The sequence below is a fragment of the Polypterus senegalus genome, chromosome 10, assembly GCF_016835505.1.
Source record: "Polypterus senegalus isolate Bchr_013 chromosome 10, ASM1683550v1, whole genome shotgun sequence".
In the NCBI taxonomy this organism is placed as follows: domain Eukaryota; kingdom Metazoa; phylum Chordata; class Cladistia; order Polypteriformes; family Polypteridae; genus Polypterus; species Polypterus senegalus.
The window spans coordinates 4,733,672-4,748,783 of NC_053163.1; the positions used below are offsets into that span (position 1 = coordinate 4,733,672).

The 15,112-nt window shown below is 41.6% G+C and overlaps 1 protein-coding gene across 1 annotated transcript in view; it reads right to left on the reverse strand.

Annotated features, from left to right (window-relative positions):
• Nucleotides 1–15,112, reverse strand: part of LOC120536575 (integrin alpha-X-like) — a 50,433-nt gene that overhangs the window by 2,315 nt on the left and 33,006 nt on the right. Inside the window, exons 15-27 of the mRNA XM_039764964.1 lie at nucleotides 13,799–13,929; nucleotides 13,513–13,655; nucleotides 12,919–13,070; nucleotides 10,344–10,475; nucleotides 8,478–8,551; nucleotides 5,925–6,066; nucleotides 5,650–5,760; nucleotides 5,447–5,526; nucleotides 2,601–2,687; nucleotides 2,229–2,307; nucleotides 1,782–1,883; nucleotides 813–899; nucleotides 576–689 (exon numbers count right to left, since the gene is read on the reverse strand). Coding sequence (XP_039620898.1) covers nucleotides 576–689; nucleotides 813–899; nucleotides 1,782–1,883; nucleotides 2,229–2,307; nucleotides 2,601–2,687; nucleotides 5,447–5,526; nucleotides 5,650–5,760; nucleotides 5,925–6,066; nucleotides 8,478–8,551; nucleotides 10,344–10,475; nucleotides 12,919–13,070; nucleotides 13,513–13,655; nucleotides 13,799–13,929 — 1,434 coding nt within the window. The remainder of the gene's footprint in view (nucleotides 1–575; nucleotides 690–812; nucleotides 900–1,781; nucleotides 1,884–2,228; nucleotides 2,308–2,600; nucleotides 2,688–5,446; nucleotides 5,527–5,649; nucleotides 5,761–5,924; nucleotides 6,067–8,477; nucleotides 8,552–10,343; nucleotides 10,476–12,918; nucleotides 13,071–13,512; nucleotides 13,656–13,798; nucleotides 13,930–15,112) is intronic.

Genomic DNA, 15,112 nt, shown 5'->3' on the forward strand with positions numbered 1-15,112 from the left:
TTAATCTTTACGCGCAATTCTCGAATATTTTTTTCTGGAAATATGTCTCAAAATTCTCATTAATTTGATTCTTGAACTAAATCAAACCTCTGACACTCAGGTAGTTTGCAAATATCTATACATACTGTAGCAAAACACCAAAACCCGGGCATCGTTACCATTGAAGAAATTTGTCCGCCATGAACTAAGCAAAGTTTTAATTATGCATTTTTTACTGTTCGTGCTTGTTTCTCCTCTGTCTAATGCATAATTTAAAATTTGCCATGGCAGGAATTTGAATTATTTGATTATATATTTGTTATTCATCCTAGGAGATAGTCTGTAAATGATTTGATTCACTTGGGTGGGTAGTTCACAAGAATCAAATCGATAAAGTGAATTGTTTTGCCTATTACAAGTTTTGAATGTCTGTTTAAGCAAGTTTGACTGCCCTAAAGAGTGGCTCTGGAGGCTCAGGGCACCTTTGACACTTGAGATGTACCACTTGCATTGGCCACTAGATGGCAGCCCCATTCTTTGAATGGAGCTTTCTATTTATTTGCGGTGGCCTGTATCAGGCAGACCATGAAACTGACCTGACCAGTCCAGGCTGAGGTCATGTTTCCAACCATCCTCAATGTAACTGGCTTCCGAATTTCCAGGTTTTCAAAGGGGCAGGTCAAGACCTTACAGACAGCGATAGTGCAGTCCTGGTGAAGTAGAAAAGAAGGTTAGTTAAAGGGCGGGGAGGGGGAATTGGGTTGTCTGATAATTGATCTATGAGACTCGTTATTTAAACACCAATCATCCCTTGACTTGATTGAACAACTTGCCACTTTTGTGTCCTTCTTCATCATCTTCTTTAGCTCCGCAGCAGTGATTGTTCGGGGTGTCTCTAGGGTCTCGGTACAACTGGTTTTCTGTGGGAACAAGATAATGCCAGTGTCAGTCTAATGTCTCCCTTAAAACAAATGTCAGTCTAGACAGATCACCCCTGGACTATTGACCAGATGATGGAGTCTCTTCAGAGCTCCACAGAGACACCTGTGAGCTTCACACCTCACAGTGTGGTTCTACTTCAGTCTGTCAGAGCTCCGCACAGTCGAGCATCCAGCACCGACAGGTCTGTCAATACTACAAAAAGCTCAGGTGAGTTTGCCAGAAAACATCGTAGCACAAAGAACATCATTAATTCTCAATTATTTCCTAAAATCCATCATAACTAAAGTGGCACATTAAATCCTTTCAAGTCTGTGTGCCTCTTAACCGCAGACATTAGGTGCAAGTGATGAGGAAAATGGGCCAGTTCCGATTTACATATCGTTTTATGAAACTGACACTAAAATTGGTTTTGTTGATGAACCTCATGGGGGTCTGAATTTTAAAGGATTTTTTTTAAGGTGTAAGACAACCAATCCTACTCCCTAAAGCATTGCTCACACTTCAGTGCTTACCTTTGTTCTTTTCTTTGAACTGTGTAAAACATGCAGTCTGCTCCACACCAGTAAAATCAGTTTGATTTCTGCCTCTTGTTCACATTTGTGAATTTCCCCTTGGGATTAATAAAGTATCTATCTATCTATCTAATCTATCTATCTATCTATCACCATGGAGGAGTGCAATGCATTTTTTTAAAAATGTGAAATGCCCCATAATGCACCCACCAAAATGCAGTATTGTGCACATTATGCATTGTTTGGACAGGAAAACTCTATATGCGGAAACTCGTCACTATTGCCAAACAAATTTATTTTTACTGGGGACTACCAGGTTTGGTTAGTTGGTTAGTTTGGGCATCTCACTTGTTGGGTTGCCAGACTGCTCCACAGCTCCTTGTCTTGTAGTCGGATCGGAATTTTCAGAACAGCAGTGAAGGAGACCTCCCTTAATCCTGTATTCTCCACCTATGGAGAGGATAGGAAAATTGCAGCATTTAGAAAATCGCTACATAGAAAACCTGGAAAGAGCTCTGATGAGGATCACTTCCATGGAGGACAGAAATAAAGTTTTATGAGGCTGAGGGTTGACAAAATGAGCATTCTAGAGGCTGAGAGACTTCACGTCCAGTGTAAAATTACCAATGTGGTGTACAAAATGAACACCAGATAGCCTAATGTGTAGGAAGAAAGATCTGAAGAATATCTAGAGTTGGCATCAAGGCTTTGTATTTTAAATGGACACCAATCGTTTTGTTCAAACTGCACAAGAGATCTCAATGTCACCGTTAGCCCTTTTTGGGAAATGTGTACCTCGTATACGTGCTCCACTGCCTGGGTTATGTCGTCTTGTCCCATGGAAAAGTTGATGTACCTTGTTGTTTCCTGGATCCTTTGGAGGAACACAAATAATGGAGTTTGGTTTTTAGGCTAAAAATACCAAATTCCACACCATATTTAGTTTAGCGTGACCTGCCCCAGTGAGACTTAGGGATAGGTCCAGTAACTCTCCAAATCATGTGAGTGACTCCATCCTGCTTTCCCTTCAGGGAGATTACTTTTGAGGTGCTGCTAGTGCATCATGTGCGTCACTCGTTGGGTCACCCAATCTCAATCAGGCCACCCTAGGAATATGTCGCCATATACAAGTCTGTGCTAACCAACCTGACTGAGGTGGATACTCACTTGTTCTTCACAAGGATGTTGATGGCATATTTCACAGGAATTTCCATACTGTAGAATCTCTCATTGCCCTGGTGCACCTTATTCTCGCTTTAAAATAAGAGGAGACAGGAGCAGATTATTCCATTCGCAGAGAAACAAGTACAAAAGAGTTGTCACCGTGCTAAACCCGTTTTGGTTTCTTGGAGGAATTCTTAACACCTAAATGAGAAGGAAATGTAAATTCCAACCATTTTATTCATTACTGAGTAGTAATGGGAAGTGCAGAAGAGGTGATCCTAAATGTTTGGGTTTGAGAAGCTAGTGACCAAGGTAAATTTGGAGAAGACAAGTATAGAACTGAAGCATACAGTAAGTGTGAAGTGAATCGTGTGACAGCTTGAAGCAGGGTAGTACAAATAATATCATTGGCCTACACTCTTGGAAATGCTGGTTCTTTAACGGCACTGTAAGATTCTTTACTGTATTGTTTGGTTCCTAATAGAACTATTGCTTCACCAAGCACCATTTCATTCTGGGATGGGTTCTTTGTATATGAAGCTGGTTCTTTGTGCTTTTGATAAACTTCCCAATGTGTACAAAAAATGCAAAATCTTTAATCTATGGTAGGCTGCCAAGCAGGACACTAACAGATTAAGAAATCCTGAACTTGGCCTGTGTTATTGGATGCAGCAAGAAACCTTTGAATATCATGACCCACTAGTATTTCACAAATCTGTTACCATCCATTCATGGCTATTCACTGTAATTTCTTTCTGGAACCTTCATGTGGATAGGTCTTTTGGGAATCAAATGTGGTTCCCCCATGGCATCACACTGAAGAAACACTCCGGCACCTTCATTTTTAATATTGTAGGTGGGAGAAACTCATCCTCCAAAAATTTAGAGAGCACTTCCGTAGCAGCCTGCTGGAAAATGGAGATCAACTCCATCAGGGGGTATTTCACAGGCGTGAGTGGAAGAATTGAGCAACTACCAAGAAATTTGAGAAGAATATTCACAGGGTTGATCCCAGTAGCTGCAAACTTCTGTTGCGATACTGATGAGCTGATATGAATGTAATGTGACATTTCAAGGCTAAATGTCACCATTGAGAATCTTGTGCAAGGTCTGTCTCCCTCACACAGACGGACTGGCCACAAACTTAGAAACTTGGAAGTCTGCAAGCATCATCAGAGAAAATTAAGTATAGAGAGGTACGATTACAGGTTTTGATTGGATATTTTGAAGGGAACATCGATGGAAGCAATGTCATTGGTCAATGCTACACAATCTCGCTCCCACCAAACATTATGAAAATAAATGCAATGCAGAAAATAAATTCAAAGAAATTCATTTATAGGTATCCATGGAAGAGCTTTTATTGGTCAAAACTAGGAAATATGTCATCAACTGAAAATGTCAAGATTTACATTCATAGGTTTGGATTGAGTATTTTGGTATGCAGAAGGAGCATTGGAGAGGAGTGATCCATGGAAGTGATTTCACAGTTTTAGGATGGAGAGTTTAGCATGCACTTAAAATGTGGAGCACATTAATAAAGACTGAGTCATTGTTTAGAATTGGCCATTATGGCACCAGCAAGAAAATTCCAGGGGAACATCTATACAAGATCAAATTTTGGCTGGAGAGCCAAGCACTGGCTGAAAACTTGGAGAACATACATAGAGGTGGTGCATCAAATTGAATGGCTTGTGTTGATGATGGAGCAGGAGCATAAGGAGTAAGTACCTACAAAAATGATCGGGTAAGTCTGAACTGGAAAATCAAGTACCTCCAAAAAAATTGAAAAACAGTCATGGAGGTATCTATGTATTTTTGGATTGGACATTGTTATGCTTGGCCACAGAATTAGAAATTAGCTTCTATAATAGTAGTACATATTTTGGCTGAAGAGCTTGGCACATACCCACAATTGTGAGAATAACATGGCCTACAGTTGGTCCCATAAGTCTGGGTGGAAACTGAAGATGAACATCTATTGAAGTAAATTCACGGTTTGACCACAAGAACATGGCACCTACTAAGAATTAGTATTTTTTGAGTGGTTTGCATAGCACACAGTGGGGAAAATTGGAGGCAAACATTTTTTAAAGTGATGTCAGAAGTTTTGAGCTGGAGAACCTAGCCTTAGCCAAAATTTGGAGAATAAATTGTTATAGAAGTGGCTTATAAGTTTTGGATTATTTATAGAAGTGATATCTTAGACCTTCACTAGCCTCTGTGAAATATTTGGAGGAGAAAACACCATCTGGAAGTGGCCTCATAGGTTTGAGTTGGTTATCACTAAGCATAGTAGTTAAAATGGAGTGGAGAATCAAATGAAATTATAGTACAGATTCAGACTGGAAACCTCTGCACCTGCTAAAATCTACATCAACCTTGGGTGCACATCAATGTTTTTGTTGGATGTTGTGATAATATAGCAGAAGGTTTTGTGATAAGCACTCTATGAAAGTGATATCACAAGTTGGATGGAAAGCCTATGGCCCACCTGAAGTTTACAAAGGTATATCGATAGTGATGAAGGTGAAGGTTCAGATGAGCCATCTATGGGAGAGACATCACAAGTTGGTTTGGGCCACCTGAAGTTTACAAAAGTGCATTGAGAGTAGTGAAGATTCAAGTTTGTTTTTTTGTGGAATGAATATCATCAATTTGGGCTGGCATCTCTCACCAAAGCTTTAAAAGACAAACATGTATGGAGGTGATGTCCTAGGCTTCCACTGGGCAGTGTTGTGCCACATGTAGTGAAGACGCATAGCCTCCATAAACAAGTAGTTTCCCTTCAGTTGGAATTTGGGATTACCTCGGGATGGAATAAAAAAAAAAATTAACAAAATAATTACCTTGTGGCAAGTGCAGAAATGTTCACAACTCTGTTGAATTCAGCATTCTGTGCAACATCGAATGTGGCTATAAAGAGAGCCTGGAAAATAGAGGGTGACTGTGGGGTTACGTGGCATCCAGGTGTCGAGAACCTTTAATCAAGAAGACTTTCTTGAAAGGGGTCTAGCAAAGTATTGTTTGTCCCAATAAAAGACAGACCTACCTTGGCACCCGCCCTGAACACTGGCTTGTTAATTGCACACGAACTGGACATCATCACGTCGCCTTCCTTTCCTGGTGTTGAGTCACAGTGAACTGTCATCCTTCTGTCTGCCTGCAGAAACCCAAACCAGTTCAAAAACAGACCTGCGCTCTCATGCTTTGACTGCAGTTAATAGAAAATGTTGGCTAACACCTGATTGCCTCTCATGGTTATCCAAAATTATCCTCACAATTTACACTACCCAAGGAGATTTCCTCCTCTCTTTTTTTGCTCACCTGAAGCACAGTGGCCCGCCGATAAGATAAACCTGAAGGATAAGTGAATGTCACCACCGTGTTGTAGGAATCCTCGTTATCGTTCTGGATCGAGACCGTCAGGTTTAAAATGGGAGAGATGCCCACACCAAGAAAAGAATCCCTGTGGAGAACAAAAGTAGGCTTCTTTTCGGAATTCTTTAGACTTTGTGTTTAACTTTGGTCTTATTGGAATTAATTTCATGTAATTGAGAATTAGGGTGTTCTCAGTTGACACCAAAGTTTTGCACTGCTCCCTCCCTGCCTGGTCACCATCTGGGTGAATATTTTTCAATCCCTTGTCGCTGTATGGGTTTGTTTCCAGCTACACACGTTTTTCCCTAAAGCCCAAAAACCTGCTGCTTTGGCTAACACTCTTAGGTGGACATCGACTTTTGTTGACATCAAAGGTTGAAGGCAGATGTCAACTAAAGTTGATATCCAAGGACAGAGGGTGAAAAAAAAGGGTGAAAACGTTGATAAAACTCACCGTTACGTCATAAGTATCTATCTATCTAGGTACACCCTCTTTACTAGGATGACCATTAGATTCATTGGCTTGACGTCGAATCCCCGCATGTGTGCGAGGAGCATGGAGAAAATAACATCAAGAGTGGCATCGATATCGGGTGAGGGAGTGAAGTGAATGGGCAAAGCAAAATGTTGTGCATATTATTTATTTATTTATTTATTTCCTATTATTGCTCAATTGGACTTTGACTTATCAAACTCCGATTTTGATGCTTGTGATCTGGAGATCAAAAATGAGCATCCGGTACCTGCATCAGCTAATCTGTCCCCAGCTGATCGTGTAGCTAAAGTGCCTATGACAATGCTCACCTTGGGGGGATTACCTAGACAGCGATCTGTGAGAGGCAAGCTGGCATCTGGACTTCAGACAACATGACATGCTGGTGGACACTGCGGATTACCAGTCACTCGACTGCTTCACGCCATTTTTTTTTCTAGAAAGTGCCTGTTGGCTTATGAGTAACGAGACAAACGGGTATGTAATAAGTATGTGAATTTACATGCTGTAGAGTCTCATGGAGCATACAACAGAGTGACATTTGGCAACCATAAGCATTTTATCTTGACTTATTTGTGTAACTATTGCTTTGTGTACTTTTTTTTGGAAAAAATAATCAGCCTTAGGACAAAAGGAAAAAAAAAAACCAATTAGCCCTTAAAGTGTCAATTCATCACCCTCAATTAGCCTGCTCATGGGTGTGCCCTCTTGACAGACTGGCAACTCATCCATATTCAGTTCTTGTTTCTCTACCCTCGCAGTAGATTAATCAGGTTTAGGAAATGAATGTTTGGGGTGCTTTATGCAGTGACCTGCCCACAATGATACAAGAAGAGTCTTTTGGACAATGGATTGATGGATAGATCATTAGAAGAATGACCTGTGGTGTTACTGCCATTGCGTGAGAGGCCTTCTGTTGGATCTATGGAGAAGATGTGCTCTGATACCCTCTGATCTTTTTGCTGCATTTTTAAAATAAGAACGACCCCGTACCACAGCACAACGTATGGAAGCTATCTAGCTGCAGTCCTCTCTTTAGCATGACCAGATGCAAGGAGGGTGGCCAGCTACAGTACATTACTATGCGAGTTTTGGATTCCACTTATCACAGTTGCAAGAACATATTTTGTGAACCTTGTCGGACAGTGTGGCATTGCCCACTTTTCTGTAGCATAACACCAAAGACTTAGAGGAGTAACTTCAGCCTCATCGCTGGGATTCTATTTAGCCTATATGTGACTTTCTCTGATGCTACACAAGGAATGTGATTCTGTGGAATGCACTTCCTTGGTCCCCATCTTATAAGATGACATCAGTACAGGTCTGTCCATTAAACTGAATGTCACTGGCACTGGCTCAGAGATGTTGTACTGTTTAGCACCAGAGTGAGTGAGGAAAATGATCATAATTCATCTAACTTTGATGGAGTGAACTTTTCACCATTTATCAGCCAAGAGGAACCAATGGCAAAATGTCCACCCATTTCTTTGTAACCCGGTGTAAGTACTAGTTATGCCCTCACAACCCAGATTTGTCTTCTGCTGTACTGTAGCAAACCCACTCCCTAGCAAAGCCTGGAGTTGCCCCATAACTCCAAAGGGTATACATTGCTGGACCAAAAGAGTGGAAGGCCATCCATAATAGAGCTGGAGCGTCTGTGCCGCACTAAAGGATAATGAGGTACATGAGCAAGAGAGGATATATGAAAAAAATCTACATTTCCCCTTTTGGATTAATAAAGTTGATGTAATTTAATCTAAAAGCAAAGTGTCCATCTCACTGGAGACAAGATCTGACTGATCTTCATACCGTATGCTAGCAAAAGAGAAACCCAGCAAATGAAGCCTTAAAGAATTTCCATCCTCCTCACCGAATTGTATATCATTGTAGGTGCGTCACCTGGAGGGCAATGGTCTCCTGAGACGGAGGAGCAAAACCTACATAATAGACCAGCATGAAGTGTGATACTTGGAGAGTGATGGTCTTCAGGCATGACCACAACCTACCCAGTGGTATTGAAGCTCAGCTGAAGGAAGTCAATGCATTCTTGGTCTGGACCGCAGTTTTTCTCAAAGCTCAGCTGGAAGAAAAAAACAAAATGGAAGACCCTGTTGCAGTGAATTTGCCACACCAGCCTTCTGTCATGGAGCCGTGTAGCTGAAATAATCAATTGTGAATTCCGACCACTTGACCTTTGAAGACCTCATGCTTTTCAAAGTCTACATTTGATCCACTTAACCTTTTCAGCTCGGACTGAGAAAATTGTTGTAGGTGGTACACACACATCTTAAATGAAAATGCTTGAACCGGGATTATCTAGACATTTACACTCCCCAGCTACTTTAATGTCACGGCACAGGTGCCACCTCCATCATACCTCTACGATGACAATGGATGGATGATATGCCTATAAAACAAAGGTGAGGTTGCGAACTTAGAACATTTGGAACGAGTGCTGTCATCAGCGTGGGGTAGGGATAAGCACGAGTGGCAACCCACTCATAAAAACACCTTGCAACCCATCATGACCTAATACTATCACCATCAAGAACAATTTGTACCCCACTGGTGGTAGACCGTGTGCCATCCCAGTGGGTGAGAAACACTGACCTAAATGATGTCTCATCCTTGTCACGGTTCATATCACCGTGCCATTTTGGTAATTTATGTTAATTTCACAAACGTGTTAAACCCCAAAAGTTTTGACTTCAATGTATTTTTGTTCCTTTTTAAGAGGGCCAATGCTGTGTATTTGCATTGAAGAACTTTGTTGTTTTCTTTCCCCTCAGTTTATATCGATTCCCCGTTATCACTTTTCAGGATTAGAAACTAAAGTGCAATAAAAACGTTTGGATCATTCACTTGCTTTGTACACAAAGCTCTACTTCTCATGTCCTACAGCCAATTCATCGCCTAACAGTTTGACACAACATGGCTTGCTTGAAGACTCTGCAAATGGCCACATTTCGAAAGGAATGAGCTTTTAGGGGCCGGTGGGATTTTTATTTTTTTTTTTTTTGTCCATGACAATTATTGACTGATGAAGCAATTTAGACTCCCAAGGGCCATTTGGTTTTCCTAACATAATCAGCACTCACTGCAATAGGGCCACCTAGCAAGAATGACGCTGCTTTTGTTAACTGTGATTACTGCCGCTCCATTAACACACAAGCCAGCCGGGATATCAAGATGAGACTGGCAAACTTCCTGGCTCGATGGGCCGGGTCAATCTGTGATTCATTTATTTTGACAGTGTCAGCCCGTTCAGACATGGGCACTTTACACTTTTCCCCAACCCTGTACTTCAGTGCCATGAGTGGCTCACCATAGGTGCAGGTGGCACAGCCTCGATGCATTGGGTGGTAAGCTGCTCTGCTATCCAATGAAGACCTGCAGCATTGTGATTGCATATGTATGAGGCTAATTAGCATACTCCATATATTGATGTTTCAGGGTGGTAACCGGGTGGACCTTGTGGTGTATTCACGTATGCACATTTAGAAGAAATTTGTGGTTTATAAAGTTAAATTTTGCACAAATGTGCATAAATCTGATTTTTTTAATGTATCCATGTTTTATAAATGAGACTCCAGGTCTGCAGTTCCTCACACATTGTCACCTTTTGTGCCCTGATAACGATCCATCCATCTATTAACTAACCTACTATATCCTAACTACAGGGTCACGGGGGTCTGCTGGAGCCAATCCCAGCCAACACAGGGTGCAAGGCAGGAAACAAACCCAAGCCAGGGCTCCAGCCCACCGTACCTGATAAGTACAGTTTGGCCAGCTTGGTTTGTTGCCTGGCCTAGCAGGTACTTGGGCATCCAGTCACTAACTCCTAGAGAAAACAATGAGACAGAGACACTTACTGGGAAGAGGAGTTTGGTTTTGGAGTCCATGTCCAAGACAGGCTGTAGTCCTGACGCTGATGGGATTGGCTCGCCCACCATGGTGAAGATCAGCTCATTTGTGATGGCAATGAGGAAGTCATCAGGACAGTTCTGGGGAAAGAGGCAGAGTGTGAGCACTTAGACAGCCATGCCAAAGATTTTCAGAATGCATGGCACTGCTGTTTGTGTAACCTAGGAATGTCTTGATAAGAAGCCATCTCTGACTAATGCAGGGGACCTGCTGAAGTTCACAAATTCACAATTTATCTCGGGACTGCCATTTGTAGCTGCCACAGTATGCATTCCCTGTGGTAAACTGGCACCTAGCTCCAGGCTTTTGTTCCTGGGCATATACTAAATGATACTGAGAGAAGCTCTGGGCACCTGCGACTCTGAGCTGAACTTGAGGCAGCAGAAAACAAAGGGGTGAGCCATTAACGTGTTATCAGGGATGAAAACGTGAGGGGCTGTTCACCGGTGGACTCTGGTCCCAGCCGTTTAAAATTAAAGTTCAAGACTGACATGAAGCCTTGTGAATCATCATTCTGAGTCTCACCTTTCCTGCAGTCGGGTTGTATCCTTAGCGTAAACGTGTGCACCTTGTTTCTTGTCTTCTTTGCTCACCTTGTTTTTCCCTGATGTTGTCTTACTTATGGATCTAAGCAGAGACTGTTTCTGTATTCCAAGACCTGACCTTATTGAGAGACTACTCAATACCAAGTCTAACTGTCCTTCCACTGAGCGCTCATTTAACTTAATTTGACTAAGAGCATTGGAGATCCAGTAGATAGAGAGAGAGAGAGAGACTTTGTACAATATATAACTTTTAGTGTAGTTGGCAAAATTAGAGAGAAAGCTACCTAGCTAGACAGTTAGCTAGAAACTGAAAGACACTACCTACAAAAGATAGAGAGACTATGTACAGTGGAACCTCGGTTCACGACCATAATTCGTTCCAAAATTCTGGTCGTGAACCGAAGTAATTTCCCCCCATAGGATTGTATGTAAATGCAATTAATCCATTCCAGACTGTATGAACTCTATGTAAATATATCTTTTTTTAAAGATTTTTAAGCACAAATATAGTTAATCATACTATAGAATGAACAGCGTAATAGTAAAGTAAATGTAAAAACATTGAATAACACTGAGAAAACCTTGAACAACAGAGAAAACTAACACTGCAAGAGTTTGCGCTATACCGCTACGAACCGCTCGCTAAAAACACTTTTTTTTTTAATGAGTTTTAAGCACAGGGAAAAAAAAATGAGCATTTGAAAAATCTGGAATTTAATAAACCACCAAGAAAAGTAACAATGCACGCTATGAACCGATCGCTGTAAACAGAAGTGAAGTGGAGGTTAAAATCCAATAGAAAAAAGTCTTCATTAAATACAACGAGGTTAAACCAATGCTCGGCTCTGTCGCTATTAAAACAAGCCCGGCGCATTCTTCGACTGCCTTCTCGGCCTTATGCGTCCGGCGTCTCTCTCTCTCGTGTGTATGTGTGTGTCTGTCTCTCTCGCTTGCTCATGCGCACACGCGTGTGTCTCTCTCTCACTGGCATTCGTGCCTGTGTGCGTTTCTCTCACGTGTGTCTGTGTGTGTGTCTCTCTTTCTCGCTCGCTGCACAGGGAGAGACTGAACACGTGCGGAAATCATCGGCGCACACAAACCGAAAGGGAAACTGGCTGTTCATGTACCGAGTGTGTGGTCGTGAACAGATGCAAAAGTTTGGCAAACTTTTTGGTCGTAAACCGATTTGTACGCGTTCTGAGACGTTTGTGAACCGAGATTCCACTGTATATAGTTATTTTAGTGTAGTCAGCAGGATTAGAGAGAGAGAGAGCTGCCTAGCTAGCTAGAATGATATTGATAAACACTACATACGATTGATTAATGGATCGATACTGAAGAGACTACATATGAAAGATAGATAGATAGATAGACTACCCATCTATCTCTCTGTCTATGTACAATAAATTACTATTTTAGTGTATCCAGCAAGATTTGAGAGATAGCTACCTAGCTATCTAGATAGATACTGAAAGACACTACGTACAAAAGATAGATGGACAGAAAAAGAGACAACGTACAATATGTAGTTACTTTAGTGTAGTTGGCAGGATTAGAGCTAGATACTGAAGAGATTACATACGATAGATAGATAGTTAGCTAGATAGTGAAGACACTACATATAGATAGATAGACTATCCATCTATCTCTCTCTCTCTGTGTACAATATATAACTAAGTGTAGTCAGCAAGATTAGAGAGAGAGCTACCTATCTAGATAGATACTGAAAGACACTACATACAATAGAGAGATAGAAAAAGAGACTATGTACAATATATGGTTATTTTAGCGTAGTCGGCAGGATTAGAGAGATAGCTACCTAGCTAGTTAGACATATGGCTAGTGGCATTTAGATAGCTTGCTAGATACTGAAAGACACTACGTACATGCAGTAGATAGACAGATAGGTAGATACTGAAGACACTACATATGATTGACAGATAGATAAATAGATAGATACGGGGCACAAACCACTCACAGGTATGATTATGTTGTGTTCCTTGCATGTTCTCCCGACTCCGGCCTTGAAAGCACTGTTCATTTGTCGATTGCCTGGAGTGAAATGCGCCCTAAATCTTTGTCTCACTGAGTCCAGCGTCAGGTTATATGTGATGGTTGCAGACAGATTGGCTGTAAAAACAAGAGACAAGGCCATTAGGGGGCACCAGAGTACCCACCAGCCCATTGTATCTTCTATTGGCAGGTTCTTCCAAGCTGCCAGAGTCTGTAGGGTCAGAGGTCAAACCTCAGGCATATCGCTTACATTGGAGTGGAATATAAACAAAGAAAACATGAATTGGGTCTGCTGATAATTTGAGTAGCTTGACACCAGTGACACCAGTTTCATTTTTTTAATTTTTAAAAAATGAAACCCCTTGTGATAGAGAGGATAAAGCGGTCAACCCATTGTCACACAAATTTTATATGTAATGTATATAAAATGGATGCTTGTTTCCAAAATTTGAGGATGGTGCAAATAGGAATTTATACAAAGTGTGGGATGTAAGAGCCGAGTAGATTGGGTTCTCGTTTGCTTGATGTGTCTGCTTAGTTAAACCAGTGGAGTTTTCACCTGCATTGTCTTTGGTGACCTTAGTCACTATGAAGCACAACGTCATCTTGTGTTTGGACTCTCTGGCACAGTCTTCATCTTTGGTATTAATTATCTCAGGCTGGAAAGCTGCCGTCACTTCAACCCCAAGCACTGGTCTTGATCTGCAGAGTGAATAAAAAATGTGCCATGATGCCAGCCATCGTCATCAATATGGGTGGCCGCTTCTGAAAAGTGTCATTCTGTTTGTCGAGGGCTTTTTTGTGTACGAGCAGCAGTAAAGTGCTCTTGAGGTGGAGATTCTTACCGGAGAACCACGACATTGCCTTTCGAGCCAATGGTCAGATCTGGCATTTGATCTCCTGTCAGGTCCAGAATTCCATGCAGGGAGTGGCCAAATAATCTCAAGTTACCGGAGAGTTGCGCTGCTTCAATTCTCTACAACGTACAACATAGCCGGTTAATCTTCAGTCAGGATATCAAGCAAAAGTGACCGGGTGTAAATTATTAAAGAAATAAAACTGAGGAAGCCAATTATGCTCATGCAGAACGTGTGACCTTGGGTAGAAAAAAGGAAGGCCACAAGATGGAATGACCAGAAAAGGAAAAGGTTCAAAGAGTAAAACCAAAAGAACAACAGAAACAGCCAGGGGGTCAATGGCAGAAAGTCAAAAAAAAAGCCAGCAATCCAGAAAACAGAGCATGAAATAAAGTCCACACCTTTCAAAAGAGCAAAACCACGGAGCCAACCTTCACTAAGATTCCAGTCCCTAAGTGTCCTAAACTGAAAATTCATCAGGTAGAGATTTACTTTTATCTAAAAGGCTTGGCTACCAAGCAACAACTGTCGCCATCTTTTATGTGTCTGCCACAGTGGCCTCACACTCAATTGCTGAAAAGCAACGTTTTTTTTGTTGTTCCTCCTTTGTTTACGTTCTTATTATTTGTTGAAATTTTGCCACAGTTTCCTTCCCCATAATTTGGTATTTATGTCTTCCAGAGGGCGGCACGGTGGCGTAGTGGGTAGCGCTGCTGCCTCGCAGTTAGGAAACCTGGGATCGCTTCCAGGGTCTTCCCTGCGTGGAGTTTTCATGTTCTCCTCGTGTCCGTGTGGGTTTCCTCCCACAGTCCAAAGACATGCAGGTCAGGTGCATTGGAGATCCTAAATTGTCCCTAATGTGTGCTTGGTGTGTGGGTTTGTGTGTCCCCTGTGGTGGGCTGGCACCCTCCCTGGGGTTTGTTTCCTGCCTTGCGCTCTGTGTTGGCTCCAGCAGACCCTCGTGACCCTGTGTTAGGATATAGGGAGTTTGATAATGGATGGATGGATGGATGTCTTCCGGACATCAGCCCTGTTTATTATACAGTGATACCTTGACATACGAGTTTAATTCATTCCGTGACCGAGCTCGTAAGTCAAAATGCTCGTATCTGAAATCAATTTTCCCCATCGAAATGAATTGAAATGAGATTAATTCGTGCCAGCCCCCAAGAAACCACCACAATTTTTTGTTAAATGTTTTCAACAAAAGAAAAATGTATTTATAATGAACAAATATTGTATACAAACAAAATGAAACCAAATACTTAAAAGAGAATCTAAAGAAATAAACAGATTTTGGCG